The sequence below is a fragment of the Aulonocara sp. 'chitande type north' Nkhata Bay genome, linkage group LG5, assembly GCF_057382095.1.
Source record: "Aulonocara sp. 'chitande type north' Nkhata Bay isolate Kocher_YH1m ecotype deep benthic linkage group LG5, A_spYH_male_GT1.1, whole genome shotgun sequence".
NCBI classification, from domain to species: Eukaryota; Metazoa; Chordata; class Actinopteri; order Cichliformes; family Cichlidae; genus Aulonocara; species Aulonocara sp. 'chitande type north' Nkhata Bay.
The window spans coordinates 46,216,399-46,241,417 of NC_141348.1; the positions used below are offsets into that span (position 1 = coordinate 46,216,399).

Consider the following 25,019-nt stretch of genomic DNA (forward strand, 5'->3'; position numbering starts at 1 on the left):
GCAAAGGCCTGATAACAAGCCATTCATTTGATTCAGGTGTGTGGGAACAAGGATGCATCTAAAAGCTGCAGGACGGTAGCTCTCGAGGACCGGGATTGGGCACCCCTGCTCTAAGCAATAAAAAAGTTGTTTTTTTTTTGGTTTTTTTTTTGTGTCCCGTTTGGATCTTTAGCCATCAGAATTGTTGTCTTAAGGCCAAGAAAGATGCCAAGTGGATTTATTTTACCAAGTGGATCATCATGGCCTTGCCATATTGGTCCATTTGATTAAAAGTTATTTTTAACAAAATGTTGCTATTAAAATATTCTAGTTGGCGAGCTCACATTAATTTTTACACGGGTCCCAGTAAATAGCCAGGCTTCAAATTATTTATCCCAGCTTCACACTAATCACACTGAGGCTCACAATCTTCGATGACAGGCTCTGAATTTGTTAGTTGTTCCTTGGAAGATGAAAAGACTTCTGGGACAGAGCCCTTCAGTCTGTTGAGACTTTTATTGATTAGAACTTTTGAAACTACCTGTTTACTTTATTATTAAACATTGTTTTTATTATTGGGGAGCACGGTGGTGCAGGGGTTAGCACTGTTGGCTCAGTGGAGTTTGACTCCACCAACTGGTTAGAGCCTTTCTGTGTGGTGTGTGCATGTTGTTCCCGTGTTTGCGTGGGTTACTTTAATCATGTTTGTTTTCAGTTTAGTTTCAGGTTTAGGTTTCGTTGTCTGAAAATGGTAAATTAGTTTCAGTTCGTTTTTTTTCTTTACAGTATGTTGGATAGGTCTCTCGGGCAAGATTACAAATTCCCTCTGAGTGATGACATGTTCCAGGCTAGTTTTATGAGGCTAGGACAAGAATTAATATCTTAACATTAACAGATTAGGTTGTTTCATGGAGGCAGGCTCAGCCTAATTTGATCAGGACCTTGAATTGACCACAATAATCTACATCTAATTTAACATAATATTAGAAGATGCACAGCAATAAACTGACATCTTTAAACTTAGAAGCAAAAAAATACTTTATTTGTAGATTTTTGGCAGGTCCAATGTCTCACATAGTAAGCAATTGTAAGTTACCACTATATAACGTTCTTTGGCATGTTCATTGCCACTTTAGTATGAATTTCACATTTTTTTTTTTGCATGCAAACAGTAAATCCTGAGCACTGGGGGAAAACAATCTATTTCCTTCTCTGTTGTTGCAGCTACACATCGCAGCAGCAAATGGCTACGCGCAGGCTGCAGAGCTGCTGCTGGAGGGGGGGGCTCGTGTGGACCTCAGAGATTCAGATGGATGGCAGCCTCTTCATGCTGCAGCGTGCTGGGGTCAGGTAAGGAAAACACAACAGGAAAGAGATAAGAGCCTCAGGCGCTCAGGCGCACACAAAGGTTTCTGGAACCATTAATACAAATTGCTTCCACTGTTGTTGTTGTTGCTGCTTTAGATGCATGTGGCAGAGCTGCTGGTGTCTCACGGAGCCAGTCTCAATGCCAAGACCTTCCTGGAGGAGACTCCAATTGGTATGTTTACAGTATACTGTAGCACTCACTTGTCCGGTGCACCTGGTAATGAGTTCAGGGGAAAAAAAGTATCGTCTCAGCAGGGTCTCATTTCCAAGTGTTCACTTTGATGTTAAGCATTACTAACAGTGTCCCTTTTACCCATGTTGCTTTAAGATCTGTGTGAGGACGAGGAGTTCAGAGCCATCCTGCTGGACCTGAAACACAAACACGACATTATCATGAAGTCACAGCTCAAGCACAAGACCTCGCTGTGCAGGCGAACGTCCAGTGCAGGCAGTCGTGGGTATGTGCTGACATCTGTTGGTGGTAGCATGGCTACTACAGGCTTTGTTATTTGGAGAAATTAGAAAACAGACAAAACATCTGTTCTGTATACTTACAGCTGTATTTACATTTAATAGGAGAATGGTGGATAGAAGCCTCCGCTGATATAATGACATAATGTCTGACATAATGAAGCTGTCAGTTTAGCGTGTGTATAAGTTCTTCTGCTCTTTAACTTTCATGTGTAAAAGTACCATATATGGTAAGCTGTTATTTTTCTAGCTGCTTTTTCTTACTGGGAATTCCACTTGTGTTCACAGAAAAGTGGTGCGGCGAGCCAGTTTGTCGGACAGACACAACCTGTGTCGTAAAGAGTACGAGACCGAGGCCATCGTGTGGAGGAAAGAAAAGGAAGACGAGGACGAGAAAGAAAAGGAGTCTGATCAGGAGAATAGCCAAGTAGTTAGTGTGAGACTATTTTTAAGGATTACATAAATAGCTCTATGCAGTTCTAACTTTGGTTTTTTGGGTGGGTGGGGGGTGGCTTGGTGGAATTTACCGCCCCCTCACACACACGCTGTCAGATGATAATGTGTGTGAGAGATATTTTTAAGCACAGGTAGAAAGATGATTCTTCCCACTCAGAAGCTGAAATGTCACATTTGGATGAATCAGACAGAGGACTTCCTCCAGCACCCAGGAGCAATTGCACAAAAGGAAACCCACAACAGAAAAAAACTGAAATACTGTCTTCCATTATCAGTAGACTCTGTTGCCGCCGCCGCTGCTTATTGTAACCTCAACTTTTTACACACATTATCTGCAGATTATCAGATGACATTCAGAGAAATGTTGCTCTGGCACAAAATAACTCTGAACAGTTGGGAGATTTTCTCTATAATGAAGGAAATAAATTGGCTTTACATCTGATTTCATTTGAACTTTGTAAGCCTCGGCAGCAGATCAAAGTTTGCTGATCTGCCCTGCACAGTCAGGCCTTTGTGTATTTAATGAGCTAAAAGAAAGTCTTACAGAGGATTAAAGTAATCCTTATTGATGTCTTGCAGGTCAAGCCTGTTGTCGCTGTGGAGCTGCCCGACAAGTCCAACCTACCCACCATCCTCAAAGAAGGCAACAGCAAGCAGAATGGCCTAATCTCCACGACAACATCCATGCCACCTCAGCCTCCCTCCAATGGCAGCACACCGACGTCCAGTAAGGGTGGGGTTGTCACCACCCAGCCGTCCCAGGAGGAAGCCTGGCCAAAAGAGCGCCCTCAGACTCTGTCAGAGCTGAAAAAGCAGCGAGCTGCTGCCAAGCTCTTGAACCACCCCTTGTTCAACGGTCACCTTGGTAACGGCTCCACAGACTCCTTCACTGATGCCAAAACCACCACTGAGGATCCTCGCATGCCGCTGGTCTCCTCCAATGGCAACGCCGTATATTATACCCCAGCCAGCGGCGACCCACCCCTGCTCAAATTCAAGCAGCCTATGGAGGAGGAGCAGCCGAAGGTGCGGACCTGCTGCTGCGTGTCATAGTTGGTGCGCGGTCATGTGACTGTTACCAGAACAGGAAGTGTTTGCACTGAGAGGAGGGAAGCAAGGAAGGCTGTGTAGAAGGGAGGAGAAGAAAGAAGGAAAGTCTTTGAACATCCTTCACCACTCCCGGTTCAAAAATGTCTTCAAGACAGGCGGCCCGATTAAAGTATGAAAACATTTCCTTTCACCTCCCAGTCTCGTAACTCCTTTAAAGTGCAGCTGAGAAGTGGAGGAAATTCCTTTCATACATGGAGTCTCTTTACACAACAAATGTAAAGACAAGAAGTGGTCCCGCTCTCCCTGTTAAAAATCAAAGAGGATGGGGAGTGTTTTTTGACAGAAATTTAGAATTAGGAGAGAAGATCGCAAGGTACTGAATCCTCTACTTTCACACATGGAAGAAACTTTGTCTGTTACCCCACAAACAGATTGGTATTATTTCATTAGAACAGCATTTCTTCCAGGATAAACTAATCTTGTTATCAAACCACATGTGGCACATTCTTGTCATGTTCAAACAAGCAGGACAGTCATCCTGGAAGGGTGCTGATATCTTGTAATACACCGTGTTGTTGTAGTACAACACATGAGAAAATGCAAAACATGGCAAAAGGAGATCTGTGACATCTCTTTCCGTGTTGACATGCTGCCTGGAAAAGTAAGGGAAAGGAATGCCATAAAACAGTGTTAAAATACTCATGAAGTGTACTTCTACAGTGAGAGATAACCGGAAAGAGTAAAAGTACTGCACTAGTGTTTGAAACGGTCACTATATTCCGTCAACTATGCGTCACCTCACCGTCCTCTCACGTGGAACCTAAACTGACAGGTCGTGCTTTGTTTTATGCATTATTCACTTTGTGCTCACTCGTATAGATAATTTAAGCAAACATGGTTGAAAATTACTGTACATGTTTTATTTATGAAATGTAAATTGTAAAAAAAACAACAAAACAAAGAAAAAACATGGTTTCTAAAGTCGAGTGTATTTATTATTTGGATGGCGTGTGGAGAGTGTGTGTGAGTTAGTGGGGGGGAGACGAATCTCCCCAGCTGAGCACCTTCTGACATGGAAGAACGGTTCAAATGAAATGAGGGTTACTGTCTGCGTTATGTACGTGTAATTAAAAAAAAAAAAAAAACCAGCCATCATACTGGATGGATTCATGAATATGTCACTACAAATAACAGTGTTATTTGTTTATGTTTCGTTTTTGTTTTTTTCCTGGTGGCCATTGTGTGGCTTTACTTCCCCTGAGTCACTGTATTTGTCTTCTAAACTGAAACTGTATGTTATGTAATGATTACTGTAAATGAAAAATGAGTTTTCAGAAGAATCTTTGGTATGTAGCGAGCCCAGGCTGTTATATCAGGTAATGTGTCATGCCCCCCCCCAAGGAAAAAAAAACCCAGTACTACATGTAGTGGTTTGTCTGCTGAATTAAATGAATATTTCATCATTTTAGAAACAGTTGATGAGAGGAGCTAGAGCCAGCAGTCAGCATATTAACACCCAGACTCTGATTTTTGCTATCAGACATTGTTGTAGTCTGAGAAATATTGAGCAGTTTGCACCTCAGCAAGCAAAGGGTCTGAGAGCAAAGCAGGAATGCACTAACGGGAATGCAGTGGCAAAACAATGAGCTATTGTTTGAAGACTTTTAAATCTCTGCAGGATTGTCAGATTGTAAATGACAGACTTCCGTAATAGGAAATCTAGACTCTGATATGTTGTCTGGATCTTTACTAGCTACACTGTCTTCAAAAACTGGTCATTGCCACACCATTAGATGATAGCTGGTGCGCTCACAGTGACACTTGTCTTAGTTTAAAACAAGCACATGCAGAACCGCTAACCACAGTGTGTCGTGAGCAGGCTTACCTAAATGCAATAAAGCCATTAACACTGCAGGCGTCCTTTTCCTGCCTTGACATGGCAGGAAAAAAGTGAAAAACATTAGTGAGACTTTGTTTTCTTCTCAGAGCAAGATGTTTCTCTTTGTTTCGAGTCTTCATGGTAAGTTAAGCCAAGTAGTTTCTATTTGTGGAGACTAAGAAGGAGTTTAGTACCAACCTTGTCATCAAACCTGCAGAAGCCAGTCAGACTACACCCGGGAATTCGAAACTATTCCTTAAATGTAACAGCTCCTTTAAATGTGTTTGTGCCAAAGAGTCTTCCATGAGTTGAAAATAATTTAGTTTGGCGGGAAGCTTTCTGATGGCCGACTTCTTTGAAAATGTGATTACCTGTAATGCCACGCCATCACCCTTCTTCCTCACCACATCAACTGTACAGCGTTCGAGTATTTGTACAGACAGGTTTGTAAATATGTTTGTATCAGTACTCCCCCTGTTATGTTCCCATGTTTTTGCATTTACATGTCTGTGTTGTTACTGTTGATGAACATATAGGAAACTACAGTTAACCATATGGGTGAATAGTGTTAGCAGACTTTTGGTTGTACAAAGGGGGGGGGGGGACTGTGCGATTAAGTAGACCCTCAAGTAGTCCCAGGAGTCCAAAATGTCTGCAGAGTCGAGTGCATACCCACATATCGCTGAGTGTTAAGACACCAGTGTCTGTGGTGCATTTAAAGCTGAATGACTGAACTTTAGTGCATGATTTTTCTGCAATGGTCAGTTTGTTTTTCACCTCAACTTGAGGAAGTAGAAATGAAGTCAAACAGTTTGCCATTTCCCTTATTTTAGGTACAGCGATGTCATCTTGTTATGAGGCAGCTTACTTCTGGTAGCTGCAAACAAGTTGATTTAAAAAAAAAAGTTCAACCCTGTTTCCTTATTAATTAAATTCAATCCAACTGAACAGGAATTTGTTCAAGAAAAGTACCGACTGCTCAGTATGACGCAGAAAGGGACAGTAGCCTGTTTCAAAAGTTACTTGTGATCACATACACAGATCCAGGCTTGTGTTTAAGGATCAAATTATGAAGACAAAACTACTGATTTTGTAATTACTGGAATATATTGATGGTTACATTAACATATTTTGAATAAAATGTATATTTTGAGAACTTTACATGGTGAATCTGAATCTGTTTAGCTCTTATACTGTTACAGTTTGAGTTCAGATTTCCTGCAGGCTGTGGACATGAGAAGAAACATTTTTCGTTTTCTGTTTTTAATCACTGTAATCACAACCATTGAAAATGGGTAAATAGGTTTTGGATAGATGTCAAAAAAGAGAGCTATAATAAATAGTTCATATAGAGATGTATAATGTACAGTTGAACTGGTCACTAAACACCAAAAGCTCCATTATTTTCTTTAAAATCTGGTTCCTACAGTCGGCTCTGGATGTCTGCTGTATTTTGACGTCTGCAGCGACTTTCTGTTCTGAGACCAGCAGAGACTGTGCCGTCCTTCATCTCACAGCTGTCAGGGTCTTGGCCTGAGTTCTGCTCCCTCCTTCAAGGATTTTCTTTCCTTTGTTTTTGCACTTCCTCTCATTCACTGGCTTTAGGTTCACGAGTTTATTTAGAACAGCAGTTGTTACCTAGCCTAGATTCTTCCTGTTATGAGTACTCCAACCGGCCACTTTATTATGTACACATTGCCATTATAGCACATATGTAATCAGCTACTCATACAGTAATGACTTTAGGCATGTAGACATGGTCAAGATGACCTTCTGAAGTTTAAACCAAGCATCAGAATGGGGAAGTACACAAGTCACTATGAAAGTGACTTGGTTTTTGTTGCCAGACAGGCTGATCTGACTAATTTCAGAAACTGCTGATCTACTAGGATGTTCCCACGCAACCATCTCTAGGCTTTTCAGTGAAGGATATGAAAAAGAAAAAATATCCAGTAAGCAAGAGGTTTCTGGGTGAAAATGCTGTGTTGATGTCAAAGGTCAGAGGGGAATGCAACAGTGATTTAAATTCAGATGGATCCATCCTGCCTTGTATCAGCAGCTCAGGCTGCTGATGGTGGTGTGATGCGTCTGGTCCCCCTAGTATCGAATGAGCATTTTTAAAATGCCACAGTCTGAATATTATTGTTGACCGTGTCCATCCCTTTATGACCATAGCACATCCATCATCTGCTGATGACTGCATCCAGCAAGATGGAACGGCATGTCACAAAGCTCTCATCATCTCAAACTAGCTTCTTGAACACGATGCTGTCACCGGATCTCAATCCAGTAGAGCACTTTGAGATGTGATGGAACATGAGTCGCATCATTAATGTGCAGCCGACAAATCTGCAGCAGCTGTGTGAAGAGGGCCCAAGCAGGTACTAGCACAGTGTAACTAATAAAGTGGCTGGTGAGTGTGTAAACTATTACATTAACATATATACATGCTCCTAAACTAGGCAAATTATGTAGTGTTTGTACTAATAGTTTGTTTTTCACTCCATGAGCTGCTGAGAAGGCCAATCAGTGCAAACATTTAAGTCATCTTACAGTCCTTTAAGTGTGCTAAGCAAATGTTTGCAGAAATCATTCTTTGATTTGGGCACAGTCACTATGTCTAAGGCATATAAACAGAGGCGAGGACAATGGTGCTGGAAAACGCATGATTTGGACAACATTGGCCTCCTCTGTGTTGCCTGGCTTTGCTATTGTGCCCTGGCTGTACTAACTGGAGGCCAGCTGGCTGTGGTCCAGGTCCTTCAGTCCTCTTCACTGTGGAGGGCAAAGTGGATCGGTTCCAGAAAGAGCATACAGATACATACTGACCACTCGGCTGGCCACATAAATGGAGGATGCTGATAAAAAGCACTGGGAACCAAGCAGGAATGTGGTCCATAAAGCAAGAAAATGAACCAGTGGCAGGAGCTGAATAGTCCATGGGATCAATGAAGAGGTTTTTGCACTAAAAGGAGAAAAAGTATGCAAAGGAAGGGTGGATGACAGCTTTAAAATGGGCCTCCACTGGGAGGACGCCATAGCTACTGAGCGTCCAGCCAAGACTGATAGAAGAGCTGCACAAAAAGAATGGATGGACGGAGAGACGGCTTACTGGGTCAGAACCTCTTCTTATTCCCAGGGTCCATTGGACCTAACAGGGCTTCAGTGGGTTATCTGACCTGAATTTAAAATGTCTAAGTCAATAAGGGGATGCCATTCTGTCTCAGCAATGTTGATAGATAACAGGCCGAGATATTTACACACAGTCCAATCGAAGGCAGCAACTCATTTTCAAGCATGATGCAGCATTTCAGTACTGAAGTATCACTTTAATGATCATATAAAGCGGTTCTGAGTGATGAAACTGGGCTCTACATAAGACCTTATTGATTACTTAGATGCTTGACCACATGTGAAATGGACTGCCTTGAAATGATCAAGTGATATTCAAGGACTCCAGATGACTTTTCTTCTGGCACACCAAGGATGCTGGCATGTGCTGACATGTGAACCTTTGGATGAGCTGCCATGAAATCTTACACTTTCATTTTACTCTGAGGGCATCTGACTGTAATGAAATCTCCGTTTGTTTGTTTTGACAGCAAATTCCTCCTCCGCGATCAGAGTTCACCAAACTAAACAAGCTTGGCACACAGTTACATCTTAGGCCCTGAAGTTATTGAATACCATCAGGTTGTCTTTATTCACTTAAAACATTATGAAAGCAACAAACCACAAATTATACTGTAGCTGTACTGCATTAGTTTTTATTATTTCTCTGGTGCTTTGGCTTATAAGAATAAAACTGAATGTGAAAGAATTTTAATGCCAATATTTAGGATAATTTACCTGAAATTTCAGAGTGGGATCCCTCCTCGATACATGCCCCTTCCAGTTCTTTCCTATATATAACCCCCCCGCCCAACTACAAGCTGTTTGTCCTCGTTGTCATGCCCCACCTTCCCTCCCTTTTGCAATTCATTCACTTCTCATTAGTAGATGGGGATCTGCCCGGTCTGGGAGCTGCCATGTCTGAGGCCTTCCACAAACCGCAGCCTCAATTCACGCTCCAGCCGTCTGCCATTATCTACTAGAAACACTATCAAACCTAAACGAGGACGCGGTCCCAGCTATTGAATTAGCATTTAGCTCAATCTTCATGTCAACACACACAAATTCACCAAGTCCGTGAATGAATAAATCCCTGAATATCACTTTGTGTCGCTCAAAACTTTCCTTTTCTTGCATAGGCAACAAAGAGAATAAACAGTGGGTTTGAGATTGACTTTTGGCTTATGCAACCGCTGTTTTGCTCTTTACACAGACTTTGCATTCATGCTAATCTGACTACTTCATAAAGCACACACTACAAATGGAAACCAGAAAGTTTCAGGTACCAAATTTTTATCCCCTGCCTACAGATACTGCAGTTTCGCATGCAGATATCTATTTATGCTGATTATGCTGAAAACCTTTGAAGCCTCTTTATTTTGGCGTGAGGTGTCATTAACGGATTTAATAAAGAATCAAACAAGCAGAATGAATAATGGCATTTTACCAATAAAATCCTATCAATATTGATTCCATGTCACGAAACACACCAACAGCAGAGAAGGCATCATATAATTTAAACATTAACTTGAGGAAATGCTGCAGTGTCCAAAACCTCACGCTTTGTTTCAATAAACCTGACTTACTGGTTTCCAAAGTCTTTCGACGTGCAGCAACATTTCCTTCCTTTAACTGAAAGTGTCGGCCAACAGAGAGCCAATGACCCAGTGCTGGACAGGCGTTGGTGGATATGTCCAACCTTTGATGTTGGATTCAGTCTCAGTCCTGTTGCCCAGAATTTAAAGAACATGCAACACGTTCATCTGCAGTTAAATAAACGACTCAAAGTCAAAATAATTTGAAACAGTGGAAAGCACTCTATGTAATGATGAGTAAAGGTAGGTGTTTGCTGCGGCTTCAGTTGGCTCGGTCATGAAAGCAGTCAGATCCATCTGCAGATAAGTGATTATGAAATAGCAGAGAGTATTTGGTAACATACAGATAGTATAAAAGCAGAAGCCACACCAACCTAGAAGCTATGACTAAACCACAGCTCTTTTTTTACTCATTGGAAAAGGGAACACTGGTCTACTAAAAAAGCAAAACAGTTACTATATGCAACAATCAAAGTAACTAGAAAAATTTGCATTTCCTGCGAAAATGCAGTGTGGATGCCTTAACGCTGAAGATGTCTGTTGAAAAAAGCTGAAAAAATTGAAAAAAAATGCTGCCCTGAGCAGGATTTGAACCTGGCCCTTCTGGTCTCAAGGCAGCTACTCATCTCACTGAGCCAAACTCATTCTCACAAAGAAGAGGTGGAGAGACTGACAATTCTGCTGAAATGAGCAGAAGCTGCTGAGAATTGTGCTGATAAGAGGTGAAAAGGCTAAAAATTTTGCAGAAAAGGGGTGAATCAGCAGAATTTCTGCTGAAAAGAGTTTTTTTTCTGAAAACAGCTGAGATTTGTGCTGATAAGAGGTGAAAAGGCTGAAAATTTTGCTGAAAAGAGTTGAATGAGCAGAATTTCTGCAGAAAAGATGGAAAGCAGAACATTGCGCTGAAAAGAGGTGAATGAGCAGAATTTCTGCTGAAAAGAGTTTAAAAAGTTTAACTGTTATTTGAAAGAAATGTTGCCATAAGCAGGATTTGAACCCGGGCCTCCCAGTCTGAGAACGGATGCTCATCTTTCGGCATCCACACAAATATACATCCTACAAATACTTCAGTGTTGTTTATCCTGTGCAAGCAGCATGCAAGTACAGCTCAAAGCGTGCTTTGTATTGGAATCGAGGTCACACTTGTAACATTGTGACCTTAAACGAGATGAATAAACTAGAAAGTTGAACAAACCACTGACTTTCAGAGTAGGAAAACCACCAAATTAAAAAGCAGCTAAATTTATTTAAAAGTGAAAGTCAGGTGCAACTTTCACTTTTCAGGTTACTCCAAATAGTAAACCTGTACACATACATACATATTATATATATATGTATACTTATATATGGATTACCCTTATGCTTTATATTCTGGATTAATCCGCCATGAACAGTTTACCCCAAAACTAAGTTATCCTTCTTAGGTTTTTTGAGATATTTAAGGCCATTTTATCCAAGATAATGTATTCAGCCAAATAAATCTTCCACTTCCTTCTTCCAATTAGAATGAAGAATTTCAAATTCGCCACTTGTACCACAAACAGTAGATAGTAGGTAAATACCAGTGTTCAAAGGTTCTGTTAAATTTAGGCTTAAACAACATTTATCAGGTTTCAGGTTGTGTAGACCATGTTCTGTTTAATGTGTGATGCACATCATTTAAAGCTAATGTTTTTAATTAGCTACACAGTTACACCTTGCACTTAATTAGTATAAATATTTAGTTTCCAACTAATCTGTATGTAAGGACCAGTTAGAGCTTAATGAACGACCATTTAAAATGTGCTCATGCATTAAACTTGAATGTCTTCTGACCTAAAACTACAAAGCAAAATTTTCACGTCAACTTGAGCTCCGTGGATGTAAAAATACATAAATTCATGTATTAATAGAAGTTCAGGGCAGTTTTTTTCCATTTAACTAGAGGAAACTTGAGTTAACGCTGTCTGTGGGAGGCAAACATTCAGCACTGTCTTATTTATTCGTAGGTGCTAAAAGGATATAGGACCAAAAACACAACCGTGACTTCAATTTTAAACTTAATTGCCATTTTAAACTCAGCCCACGTGTCGAGTTTGTGGCTGTGCTCAGAAAAGGTCAGAGCCGTCACAGCTTCATTGTCATTTTTTTTCAGGATTTCCTGCCAGCATCCCACCCTCTTTATCTTTCCTCCCACACTCTCTCACGTGTCTATATCTGCCGTTCACTGTGTGAAGGTGTAACGACACAGTTTACTTCTTTTAGAAAAGTCAGCAGAATACATTCCCCTCATTACCATAGAGTATTCAGCACATGACTAAATATTGAGTGCATACATCAGCATTCTCTGATAACACTGGAATATTTAAGGAAGTATGATTTACATTTTAAAACTAAAGCGGCTTTAGTTTCTGATCTGGTCGTTTTCACCACTTCCTTCTTCAGGATATACTTATATTGACGTCTGTTTTTGCACTGTTGTTGAAATTTACGTGCAATTTTAAAGCAGAGAAGAAGAAAATTACAAAAACAACATTTTTTTATAACTGTGTTTTATAATGTAAGTATGTAATCCTTTCAGCATATTATAATTCAAGTGGTTTAAGAGGAAAGTAGACTAATACATGTCATTAGAACTTAGAACTAAGCAGTGACAGGAGATCTTGGTCTTTGCAGAGCAGATGAGGTGAGCAGTGTACAATGAAGACTGATACAAACAGGAAAGATGTGAGATGCTGCAGTGCAATGGATTAAACACGACAAGGAGAGATGAATGTGACTCTCATGGGAAGAAAGAAACCCACTCACTGCTGGCAATTTTGGTCATGTCCACCTTGGGTTTTGGAGCAGACGTCATAAGTGAGGGGTGGACCTGACTATTACCGAGTGTCCATTTGGTGGTGATACCAGTTAATGTTATTAATGTTCACAATCTTAATGTACTTAATGTATACTTTAAAAACTAAAAGAGGACTTTGAAGTAACTGTTGGGAGCCTAGACTCATCAGGAAAATGTTTACTGAGGTTGTAAATCAAGTGAGAAGTCAGGTAATTTTCTCAGCCGTCTGTAGAGTCTAACTTCTCTTTGCAACTGGATGGATTCCATTAAAATGTGAAACATTTTTTATTGATATCTTTCAATTTCCACTTGATTTTATACGAGAACGGTGTTTTTTTATGGGAGTATGTAAGTCCCATTCCTATTAACAGTGTGTGTTTACGTTGTCCCAGAGAACGAAATAAATGTTTCGTTATTATGTGTATGTGTATATATATATATATATATATATATATATATATATATATATTTATATATATATATATATATATATATATATTTATATATATATATATATATATTTATATATATATATATATTTATATATATATATATATTTATATATTTATATATATATATATATTTATATATTTATATATATATATATATTTATATATTTATATATATATATATATATATATATATATATATATATATTTATATATATATATATATATATATATATATATATATTTATTTATTTTTTTTTAATTTCACCAATGTATTTAAAACAGTTTCAGGCCTCGCAAAAAACCGAACTAAATTCTATAAATAATTTAAAGTTTCAGTTTCAGTAACCTGAATTTAAAACACACACGCACGTCAGCCTTTGAAGTCGTACGACTCAATTACATGAATGAGCACGGTTATACCTTTAAGTACCCCCTCCCTTCACTTCAGGCTTTACTATCTGCGGTTGCGCGTAAGCCCTCATTGGCTGTTGCTGATAATCGGTCAACAAGAGGACCGGAGGGATACAGGAGGGCACAGGGCAGCATGTTTACAGCTGCTTATGCCCGTAATTAGTTGCCCGGCACAACCGAGTCGCTTTATGAGGTTATTTAAAAAAAAAATTAGTTTTTTTTGCTGCTTTGGTTTTTTGGAGACACTGAGCTCTTGTGAGTGCCGTCGATAATGCTTTTGTGTCGCACAGCAGCGGCTCTGGATCTGGCTTTCAAGTCACCGGGTTCGTCTCTGCTGCGAGCCAAAGCAAGCAAGCTGAAGGATGTTACTTTGACGCTGCGCACGGACCACTCGTTTCAGCGACACCGGTTTTCCTGCGCATCCGTCAGGCGTGTCTATCTGCCCTCCGTGCACCTGAGTAAACAGCACCCGGAACTCATCCAGAACTGGGACACATCGTCTACGTTTGTAACCAGCACGGACTGGGCGCATTTGGACTGGGTGGCCGCTGTAGCTGTGCGCCGTGAAAGCGCTGAATGTACAATCCTCAGGCAGCCGCTGGTTTTCACACACCGGCGCCCAAACAGCAGGGGGGACTCGGCGGGTAATGTTTTGTTTACGGGTAACTGGGACGTTTCCAGTCGCCGCTGCTCCACTAGGACCATGCAGACCAGATCTTCATCCACACAGGCTGCCACTAAGAAGAACGAGGAGCAGACTGACGACGACAAAGGGGTAATTTCAACCTTTAACACGAGCACAGCACGTTTTAGAGATCAACCGGCGAGCACACCGTCCTGGCCTCTATCACCCACAAGCAACAGATTCAAAACATGTTTATGAATTATGCAAAATAGCAGACGAGCTGCTTTTCTTTTTGCATAACAGCCCTCATGTGAGCGAGCCTGCTTGTTATACAACACTACACGACGCGCACAGCTATGTGGGCCGCCTGCCTTTGCAGTGAATCCACGGTGGTGCATGTATAATTGACATGACTTCGACAAACCTGTACTCGAAGCAGCACATGTGTCATTTTCAGAGCATGTTGGATCACGCTTTGCAGTGTCAACAGCGAGCGTGCTCCCACGGTGTGTGAGTGCCGCTGAGTCACTCTCACCAAACATCTGAGCACTTTTAAACTTCGCCTTGCACGTGCTCTCGGTGGGTGGTTGTGCGAGTCAGCATCCGTGATGCTAAAAGAGCTGAAGGTGTGTGGGCACAGGGCAGGTTATTACCGTGCGCTGTGTAACAGGTCACGCTGGATTACATTACCATCATTTTTAGGTGACTCAGTAGCACATGGACACACCTACAGTGCTACAGTGGGCATGCCAAGATCTCAAGAACATGCTGCCTTGCTTTTTACCTTGTTCAACATCTCACTAGTTTATTAGAAGAGCAGCAAACAAACGCATGCAAGGATCTGTCCTGATAAAGAATCATTTATCAGTTTAAGGTTCTCATATATGAGAATTTGTTTTTGGACAGATTTAAATGATGCTTTTTCTTCTCTTTGACTTTTTAGTTTAAAAACTTAAACAGTTAGTTGAGGCTGACAAATGTATAAGGGAAATAACCAGGTTGCAACGTTACCCTTACATGGGATGGGAATGGCATTCAGTTTGATCTGGACACAAAGAGAATAAAATCCTTAAAGGATGTCGTGTCCACTTGACATATGGTGTAGATCTTTGTTCACTTACACGTCATCTTCTGATTGGTATGCACTTACATTCTCATAAAACTCGATAAAATATGAACCTTTTATTAGCAAGAAGCTAATACAAGTAAATCACCACACTGTTTTATTTTGTGAAGCAGAAGAATTGGATTCAGGTTGAGAGAAAGTGATTAGATTTGATGCAGCGTTTAATACTGTTTTCCCTTTAACTCAGAAATAGGCTCTCAGAGCCTGATGTTTTTCAAAATCTGATGCCTATATTACCCACAATGCAACTCAACAGTAAACAGGCTTTCATGGGTGGAAAACTGATAGCAGACTAATAGGAATGGACTACAGGGCTTTGGGAACCCTGCATCGATGATCATTTTTCATGTAGCTCTCTGTGGAGTCAAGTCATTTCACATTTAAAGCAACGCTCCCTAAGACATGTAAACGGCTGTATAAACTGTAGTTCCCTAAATGAAACCCACACCTACAGGAACCTGCTTGAGTGTAACTTTGTTTCAAGGACACCTAGCAGGCACTTTCTGGGTTCTACTTCAGTCTCTAATGAGAGAGAGAGTTCCTGTTTTACTGTTTCTCTCCTGCTGTATGGTGTGTATGGTTTTAGTGGTGTTTTAAAGTGTCACATCCAAAAGATGAAATAAGGTTCGTATGTTATCCCCCCTCCACCAAACTTTACACTTGGCACAATGCACTCAGACAAGTACTGGTCTCCTGGCAACCATGAAACCCAGACTCGTCCATTGGATTGCCAGACGGAGAGGTGTGTTTCGTCACCTCCAGAAAACATGGTGATGGTGTGTTTTACACTGCTTTATCCAATGCTTTGCACCATGCTTGGTGATGTAAGGCTTGGATGCAGCTGGTCGACCATGTAGCTCTCTACACTCTGTTCTTGAGCTAATCTGAAGGCCAAATGAAGTCTGGAGCGATCGACTCTGAAGAAAGTTGGCGATCGCTGTGCACTGTGCACCTTAGCACCTGCTGACCCTGCTCTGTGATTTTTACCACGTTGCAGCCGAGTTGCTAATGTTCCCAACATTCCCCATCATTTCCACTCCGTTATAATACCACTAACAGTTGACTGTGGAATATTTAATAGTAAGGAACTCTCACAACTGGACTTGCACAGGTGGTATGCTATCACGGTACCATGGCACAACATCACCAGATCGTGAGATCTTTATGCAGACTGCTTCTACAAACATTTGTATGAGTAGGTGCTTCATGAGTCTTCTACACCTGGGGCTAAGGAATTGATTGGAACACCTGGATTCAATGATTTGGATGGGTGTGAATATTTTTGGCAATACAGTTTATAAAGCCAGCTCACTGATTTGCTTTTCCACTTTGTCTTTGAGTTTTCTCTCCTTGACTGCGATTTAGGTGGCTTCCTTTCTCTTTAACCCTCCTTCATTTACTTCGTAAGCACCAAAATGAGTCACAAAGCAGGGACGGAACCCCTTTAGAGTGTTGTAATAAAATAGCCTATCAATTACCTAAAGGAACCGATGTGATATATTGATTGGCTGGGTCAAAACAGTCAAAGTTTTGCAGAGTTATGGTCACAGACGCACTTGCTAATGTGAGACGAGATGCATTAAAAGCTAAAGATGCATTTTCAGTATGTATTAAAACATTTCCATAGAAATTGTGGCAGTGTAGTATTCGTCAGTTTTTATGGCCACAATAATCGTGCTGTGAGAATCTGACAGCCCTGTGCATTGCATGTGAGTGTCTCTTTGTCCTTGCTTGCATGTCACATGTGTTTTCATGCCTCTGAAAAGCTGTTATCAGACACAGCAGTCCCACTGTTCCCCTCCTATACACCCTCCCTGGCACAACTCCCTTTAGCTGCTCGCTCACATGACCCTCCCACAGCGTTGCCTTCCTTTACTTTTAGCTTGGCCTTTCTTGCCTCTGAAAAGCAAAGGCCTGCTCCCTCACCCACCCCGGACTCTGCCATTGTCCATTGTTGGCAGCCCGGTGAATGTATTGCCAAGCGTGTGGCTTCATCCAGGAGCTTGGGCCAAAATTTAGCAAGACAAATTGTAGCCAAGAGAAAAGATAAGCCTGTCCCCCCCCCCCCCCCCCCCCCCCCCCCATCTTCCCTTCTTCACCATTGTTACTGCTTTCTTGATTAAGTGGCTGACTAAAACCCACAAAGAGAGTCTGCAAGCGTAGTCTCAATGCAGCCTAAAAAGCAGAAAGGGACATGAATGGAAGTTACTGTATGTAAAGGCTAAATGTCACACATAGCAATGAATGGCCTTCCGTTGCCTCTAACGGTCCTAATTTTTAAAAACAACCAAACATGTCACATTTGCAGATGTCTCAAAGACCATTCAAACTCCATATAAAAGCACACACATCCACATCCCTGCACGATTTACTTTAGATTATTGCTTAGCTGCTAGCTGGACAGCTAGCTACATAAACACGTCAAGCTTAGTGGCACAATAAGCAGTCTTTTTTGAACATGGTGAAAAAATAGCTGAATGCACCCGGGAGGTATTTCCTGTTGTGTGTGTGTGTGTGTTCCTCCAGAGGAAGATCAAGTTTCCTCTTCAGCAGAGAAGATATTTGAGTAACCACTGGTCACAATAGCCCCAAGTCATCTAATACTAAGCTGCTCCATTTAGTCTCCCATTTAGTCCAGTATAAATAGGGAGAAAATACTTTAAATTAGAAGAAATTTTTAATAATGTATGCATTATGATAACAGGGTGTGCAACACTCACAATAGTTTCTTAGACAGCTTTTGGCTTCGGGGTGTGCCTTTTTAAAAACGCTAAAGCTGTGAAAGTCAGCTGTTCTTTATTATTCCAACAAGGAGTCCCAGCCTTCATGCAACTCTTGTCTTTGTTTTGTGGAGCAGTGCTGTCACTCAGATGATTGATAATTTTAGTATACTACTTGAACTTACAGTATAATAATGTACAGGGCTCATAGTAACGCAGTAAGTAGTTCTAAAGACCAAGATGCTTTTACATGGAATTATTTGTAACTGTTACAGCAAACAAGACACTTATTTTTATTATTTTAGTTTTACTCAAATCTGTTCTATCAATGTGTTATTAAAGCCTCATGAGTTTTCTGTGTGGAGAGAAAAGTAGGTTGACACAGATTCTCCGTGTAAACACACCTGTATCATTACATGTCTGAACAAATAGTCGAAAGTGGAAAAAGCGTGCCATGCTCAGGATTTTTTTATGTTTCTGATTAAATGAACAACTTGATCGTTGATTTCTAATTTCATGCAGGTTTCAGTTTTGAGTCCTGATGTTTCGATATGACGACGGCTGTAAATGAAACAAACCAATACTGCAATATATGCATATATAAGATGTTTAATACAAGGTATGGCTTCCTCTAGAACAGTGTTTTCCAACCACTGTGCCGCGGCACATAGGTGTGCCGTGGAAGATTATCTGGTTCCACCCGATTAGTACTCTAAGCCAGCGGTCCCCAACCTTTTTTTGCTATGGACCAGTTTGTCAGACAATATTTGCACGGACCAGCCTTTTGTCGCGGATAAATACAACAAAATAAAACCAGAACCGGTACCAAAAAAAAAAGATTTATTGATTTATTCATCAAAGACCCCCTGATCTAGAAAGCCCCGGGCCACTCTTGCAGTGTGGGCTCGGGCATAGTCCTGCTGAAACGACTGCAGGTTGGGGAGCTGCCACAAGAATGGCACAAATACGGTTTAAGGCATTCTCTGGATTTCTGCTCCATCAGATATCCACCAAGAACACTGCTCTCATGGATATGCAAAGCTGCAGCAACAGCCCAGAGATGCTTGCAAACAGCCGGGCCTCGGTGGTAGCACTGGTGACAGTGTTGTGCAAATTCTGGGCTTTTGTGCTTTGATGGCTTAAGATTTCAGTAAACTGAACCATTTCTAAGGTGTGTAAGTGAGTTCATTCGTGTTCAGTAAACACATTCACACAATCCATTTACTAAAAGCTGAAAACTACACGCAGACTTTATTTATTTTAATATATATTTTTTTTAAAAGAAAGCTTTTTTTTTTTCCTATAGATTCAAATGATGTACTTAAACATTGATTCAAAATAAAGGTTGAAAACTTATTTCACAACAAGAAAATTGTTTCTTTTTGACCATCTGTTGAAGCTCTTACTGATATAAAACCATTACGGCCTTAGCCATAAGGCCAGATGGAGGGTTGTTTATTTACATACTGTTTCCAAATGCAGGCGTTCTCAAGTGTCCGCCGTCGCTGCTCTGCTGCAGTCTGCCGTCCGCTGTGGCCTGAATGTCGTTATTGTGTGTTGCAGTTTACTAATCTGCTTCACACACACTGAGTGACCTGCCTGCTCCCTGTTACGTGTCGGGCAGCTGGACTGTGTCTGGTGCTTGTTCATCTTGGAGTGGTGCGTGTCTGGGCTCACAAACGCAACCCGACGTGTGTGAGAGGCTCTTTGTGTAGCACAAAGTGACTGACATTAAGTGTGTGAGAGGGAGAGTGATAATGTGATTCACTTAAACAACGCAGACGCAGCAGCCTGTGTTTAATCAGCTGACTCGGCTGCTCCTTGAATAGGAGGGTCATAAAAATCGTCTTTGTTTGACCAGCTTGCTCCACATTATAATAGTACTTTCATTTCTGTCCTAACAAAACAAATATGGCATGTCAACATCATTTCCAAGATACGACTGTTTGTGCAGAGTTCAGGCTCACTAAGGAAAGTTATTTTGATGTATTTACAGTAACCTTTCACCTAGATGCTTTGAACGTTGCAATAAGACCAGCATGTTAAAACCAGGCACTACAACCACAGCTCCCAGCTAAGCAACATTACTCTGTAATTACATACACAAGTTAAACGTGCTGACAGCACAACAGCAATGGTGGAAAGATGGAGGTGATGTTGTGTAGTTGTATTGTGTTCTTCTTTCTTCTTTTTGTTTTTATGAATTCGGCTTCCAAACTTTTACACACCTGTTTAGTAAAGCAGTTCAGTTATCTGCAGATACTGTGTATAGATCCACAGCACTAGTCAATTCCACAGTTCCATGTGTTGCCAGTGATTGTGCTCTTTGGCTTTGTTGTGCTTGATGTCATAATACTCATATCAAAGTGATCTGCAGTTGTATTTGAATGGAAAATGAAATAACTTCATTTTAATTCATGGCAAGCGTCTTCTCTTTTTTGCCTTGCAGCCACCGTCTTTGTTGTTGCTTCCTATAGCAACAGAGACGGTATCAGAGTCCATCCTCCTGTTTCATGTTGTGCGTCTCATGTTTTTGTACAGGATGTTCAGACTTTAAAGGAGGCTTCTACTACGTCATCGGAGAAGAGCCTGGAGGACAGAGAGCCAGAGGGAGGGAAACCCAACAAAACCCAGCAGCTTAAGAAAGTCTTCAAGGAATATGGAGCAGTGGGAGTTTCCTTTCACATCGGGATCTCTCTCATGTCTCTGGGAATGTTCTACATGCTAGTATCCAGGTAACAAAATGTCCGGTCACTGCACGAGGCATTGGCGTTTACATTTAAGATTTACAGAGATGAGGTTAAAGACTGATAAAATTGACTTACAAGTGGAAGTTTAAGTCACCTCATATACTTAAAACAGTTTTACACCTTAGAGAAAATCTACAAAGAATACCTCAACACTTTTAAAGTGATCTGTTTTTCCCTTCTTACTGATGCCTAAGCAAAGGGAGCTACTAAAGCTACTATGTTTCAATCTATGGTGAAAGTATCCCATTACAGCCACCTTTTAGAGTCTAAAAGATATTTACTATTCTAAAGAAAAGGCAGAGACAGTTTTGACATTTCTCCAAAAAACAATTCTCAACAATTAATCACAAAAATGTAACAATGTCATGTAGTAGCGACACTAAAATCTGATGTGGGGCAAAAAAAATGAACATCGTGTTTCATTGCTCGACAGTAATGGGTCCTCAAAGAATAGAGTCTTTGTAGATGCACCAAACACTAATCAGATTTATGGAGAAGTCTTTATACTAGAGGATTTTCTGCTTTCTATTGACTGTGAAACAACAGTCCTCATTGATCCACAGCTGAATACCACATTTTCTGAAATCCTCTCGCAGCCATTTGGGACAATGTAGGAAATCATTAACTGAAGCGAAAACAGTTTTTTTTTTTTTTATGTGCTTTTGCAATGAGGAACATAGATTGGCAGTAAATGGGACCAATTCACGAGATAATAGCAAAGTATAGACAGTCAGCCTTATTACATTGGCGCTGGATGCAGACAAATTCATGCTCAAGTTTAATTTACTCATCTTTCAAGGATTTGTTGTTGTGTGACTTGCAAAATATAAAGTCCTTGCGTTCTGTCTGTTGACAGAGGCACGAATACCAGAGAGGCCTGACAGATATAATCTGAGAGCTTGGAGATTTCCTTCTGTAGCTGATAATGACCCTTGAACTGAAAAATGACTCTGCAACTGTTGTGCATTATCACTGTGCAGCCACAGCGCTCAGGCATGTGGTGTGCTAATACAGGGCTGTGTGCTGAGCACACAGCAGCCAGAGTGCAGACAGATCACTTTATATAGCTGACTCAAACTGTGTGTGACTGTGTGCTGTAATGACTGACTCATGTTGGCACATTCTTTGCATATTTGCTTCCCAAAGTAGGTCGGGTCAAAATTGCAAAACTATATCAAAACTTTTCTCATGAAGGCAGTGGTGCCTGTAGCCTTTTAAAGGCAGATCAGAAGTCATGTGCTAATAGCTTCAAGTTAAGAAGACGTGAAGTTAAAAAAACAAAAACAATAAATTCTCTATTGTAAACAGTCCCCCCTAGTGGAGATCAAGATGAATTACAACTTTATGCAACAGGCAATGAGGAAACCAGTTTTAAAAAGATGTTACATCATATTATTTCTGGTCTATGCTAATTCACTACTAATGCTGCAGAAGAAAATCCTAAAAATATTTTTAATATATGTATTTAATTATATTTTAATTCATTTTTACATTGAAAAATCAATCACATAATAATAATAATAATAATAATAATAGTAATAATAATACAACATTTCATTTATTTCAGACCCTCAAGGTCACCTTACAGTAACACGTAAACATACCATAAAAAACATAAGAAAAATGTATATATAGCAAACATGGTCATCACGTCATTCTTTATTTAAAGGATTATGATGATAATGCAAATGTGCTGCATGGCCCAATATATGGTGTGTGTGTGTGTGTGTGTGTGTGTGTGTGTGTGTGTGTGTGTGTGTGTGTGTGTGTGTGTGTGTGTGTGTGTGTGTGTGTGTGTGTGTAGTGGACTATTTTCACTCATGTGATTAAAACGTTTTTGGATGCATTTGGACAAAGACACATTTCTCTGTATCTTTGCCTCTGTGCACAAATCAAACAATCAAGATGTGTGATTGAAGTACAAACCCTCAGCTTTAATTGTAGGACTGCTTCTTATTTTGAAATGGTCAAAAGTAATCGGACAGTTTGCTGACGAGTAGTTTCATAGCCAGCTTTCATAGAGAGCTTGTTCCTCCATTGTCCATGGTGTACTATTCGATAGCTATCAACTAATATATAGGCTATTAATTTAAATACTGTTAAATTGCATTTGGTAGCTACTCACATAATCAAAATCGAAGTAAACCTCTCAGACAGAGCCAAAATGTTAGATTGATCAAATCAGCAATCATGTGCATTCTTAAATAGAAACAATGCAACGGCCAGCAACGCTGGAAGTCCTGCAACCATAAAAGACAACTAAAGTGGATGATTTTGGAATTAAAGGTTAGTCAAGGTTAAAGTAGTTTTTGAACCCCCAAAATGTGGGACTGTATAAATAAATGGCTTAATATTTAAACAGTTAATGCAATAATTTGGTAAAAAATCACAATATTAAAGCTTAAAGTCTAATTGGTTCAATCATTTTCAATTTTATTTATATAGCGCCAAATAACAGCACCTGTCGCATCAAGGCGCTTTATATTGTAAGGTAAAGACAGAAACAAAACAAAAACACACAGAGAAACAGCAAAAAACCCAACAACTACAAGCAAGCTCTTGGTGACAGTGGGAAGGAAAAACTCCCTTTTAACAAGAAGAAACCTCTGGCAGAAGCAGACTCAGGGAGAGGCAGCCATCTGCTGCGACACGGTGGGAGGGAAGGGAGGGAGACGGGACTGATTTAAAATCCATTTGTAGTGTTTTGCAGAGGCACACATAAAGAGTACTGTGGACCTAACTGTGTATATACACACAAACACCTTCTGGTCCCAACTTACAGATTTCCTGTTATTTGTGTTCCCAGTGGGATCGACATGACTGCCATATTGTGCAAACTGGGCTTCAGCGAGGCGTTCGTTCAGTCCAAGATGGCCGCTGGAACCAGCACATTCGTCCTGGCCTACGCCATTCACAAGCTCTTCGCTCCTGTTCGCATGAGCATCACTCTGGTGTCTGTGCCTCTAATTGTGCGCTACTTCAGAAAGACTGGACTCTTCAAACCTCCCACACCTGCACCCTGATGGCCCCTCCTCTGCTGCCTCATTGAGTAACAAACCTCTTTAATGGCCTAATGCCTGTAAATCTTTATTCATCTGGCTTCAAACTGAAACACCTTCACATTTGTGAATTCAGGTTCCCTCGTCATTTATCGCTATAACAGATCGAAGTGATCAAATGCTTTACTGTGGTTTGAAGTCTTTGGCTCATCAAACATAAGGACTTAAATGTATCAAATATTTATTTGAAATCAGAAGAGTGAACAGGGATTGTGTTATTTTTAATTAAACTGTCAGATTAAGCTAATCTCTTCTGCACCGTTCTCCAGCAGCTGACTCGGCCATGTTCTGGTGTTTTGCTTGCAACCCTCTCTGCTCATCTTTACCTTCCTTCTCACCTTACTTTTTAGTCCTCCTTTTTGCCGTTTGCCTTCTCTCTCTCTTGGCATCCATTTCCGATCCCTTCAGTCTTTCTGGAGGCTTTGTTCCTTTTTTTCCTTTCTTACAGTTTCCCCCCAAATACAAGAACAGAAGCAGTAACTGCAACGTCACTAATACAAGTGAAGCTCATTGCAAACTTTGGATGAAGAATGTTGAATCATTTGTGTTTCCTGATTTGAGTATTTAATTAAAGAGAATTTCTCTTTTATATTTGGGTTGTTTTGTGTTGCTGTTGAACAATACCACATCACCTTCACACATATCATCTTACCATATCCTTTGGCAGCTCTGTTCATATTTAAACAGAACAATGAGCAGAAAGAACTGTAGTGCTACTGAGTGCAGTTTGATTATATAACCTCTAATTTACAGTTGCTTTCTTATTTAGAGCCCTAATGTGAAATTTCCAGCACTGAAAGTTGTTTTCTTCCCGTGCAATGCAAAAACCAGAGTACTGATTGTAAAAAGTAATAACAATAATAACAAAGTTTAAGCTCAATCTGCCAAATGAACAGAGACCGCTCCTTGTACACCACCTTTACCCTCGGATGAGTCTCGCATGTCTCACTGGCTTTGCTGATGTTCAAATCTAATCCCTTTGTAATTATGAACACTTTTGATTAATAACTAATTTTATTAGAGCTGTTTTGTAATTTGGAAATCAAGATCCCAGAATTCAAGGTGTTTTAAGTCCAGTGTCTCCATCTGTGATGATCTGGGCTTCCACGTCTTCTGATGGTGATGGTCTTCAAAATAGTTTGCTGATCA

At 40.5% G+C, this 25,019-nt stretch overlaps 2 protein-coding genes across 4 annotated transcripts in view; both read left to right on the plus strand.

The window, feature by feature from the left end:
* Positions 1 to 6,364, plus strand: part of LOC147331499 (protein phosphatase 1 regulatory inhibitor subunit 16B-like) — a 95,245-nt gene extending 88,881 nt beyond the window's left edge. For all 3 annotated transcript variants that reach the window (XM_086293868.1, XM_086293869.1, XM_086293870.1), the window contains exons 7-11: positions 1,204 to 1,329; positions 1,444 to 1,519; positions 1,676 to 1,805; positions 2,107 to 2,254; positions 2,854 to 6,364. In XM_086293868.1, the coding sequence (XP_086149994.1) occupies positions 1,204 to 1,329; positions 1,444 to 1,519; positions 1,676 to 1,805; positions 2,107 to 2,254; positions 2,854 to 3,327 (954 nt within the window). In that variant the 3' untranslated portion in view covers positions 3,328 to 6,364. The remainder of the gene's footprint in view (positions 1 to 1,203; positions 1,330 to 1,443; positions 1,520 to 1,675; positions 1,806 to 2,106; positions 2,255 to 2,853) is intronic.
* Positions 6,365 to 13,651: 7,287 nt separating this feature from the next.
* LOC147331500 (uncharacterized) lies at positions 13,652 to 24,459 on the plus strand. The gene is made up of 3 exons (XM_086293872.1): positions 13,652 to 14,365; positions 20,603 to 20,796; positions 23,618 to 24,459. Exons 1-3 carry the CDS (start codon positions 13,862 to 13,864, stop codon positions 23,832 to 23,834), a joined length of 915 nt encoding a protein of 304 aa, XP_086149998.1. The 5' UTR covers positions 13,652 to 13,861; the 3' UTR covers positions 23,835 to 24,459.
* Positions 24,460 to 25,019: the final 560 nt, after the last annotated feature.

Excerpts from the sequence above, each read along its gene's own strand:
- LOC147331500 (XM_086293872.1), top strand. The coding sequence starts at position 13,862 with ATGCTTTTGTGTCGCACAGCAGCGGCTCTGGATCTGGCTTTCAAGTCA. Across the intron at positions 14,366-20,602 it reads AGACTGACGACGACAAAGGG|GATGTTCAGACTTTAAAGGA; the intron begins GTAATTTCAACC and ends GTTTTTGTACAG. Across the intron at positions 20,797-23,617 it reads TTCTACATGCTAGTATCCAG|TGGGATCGACATGACTGCCA; the intron begins GTAACAAAATGT and ends TTGTGTTCCCAG.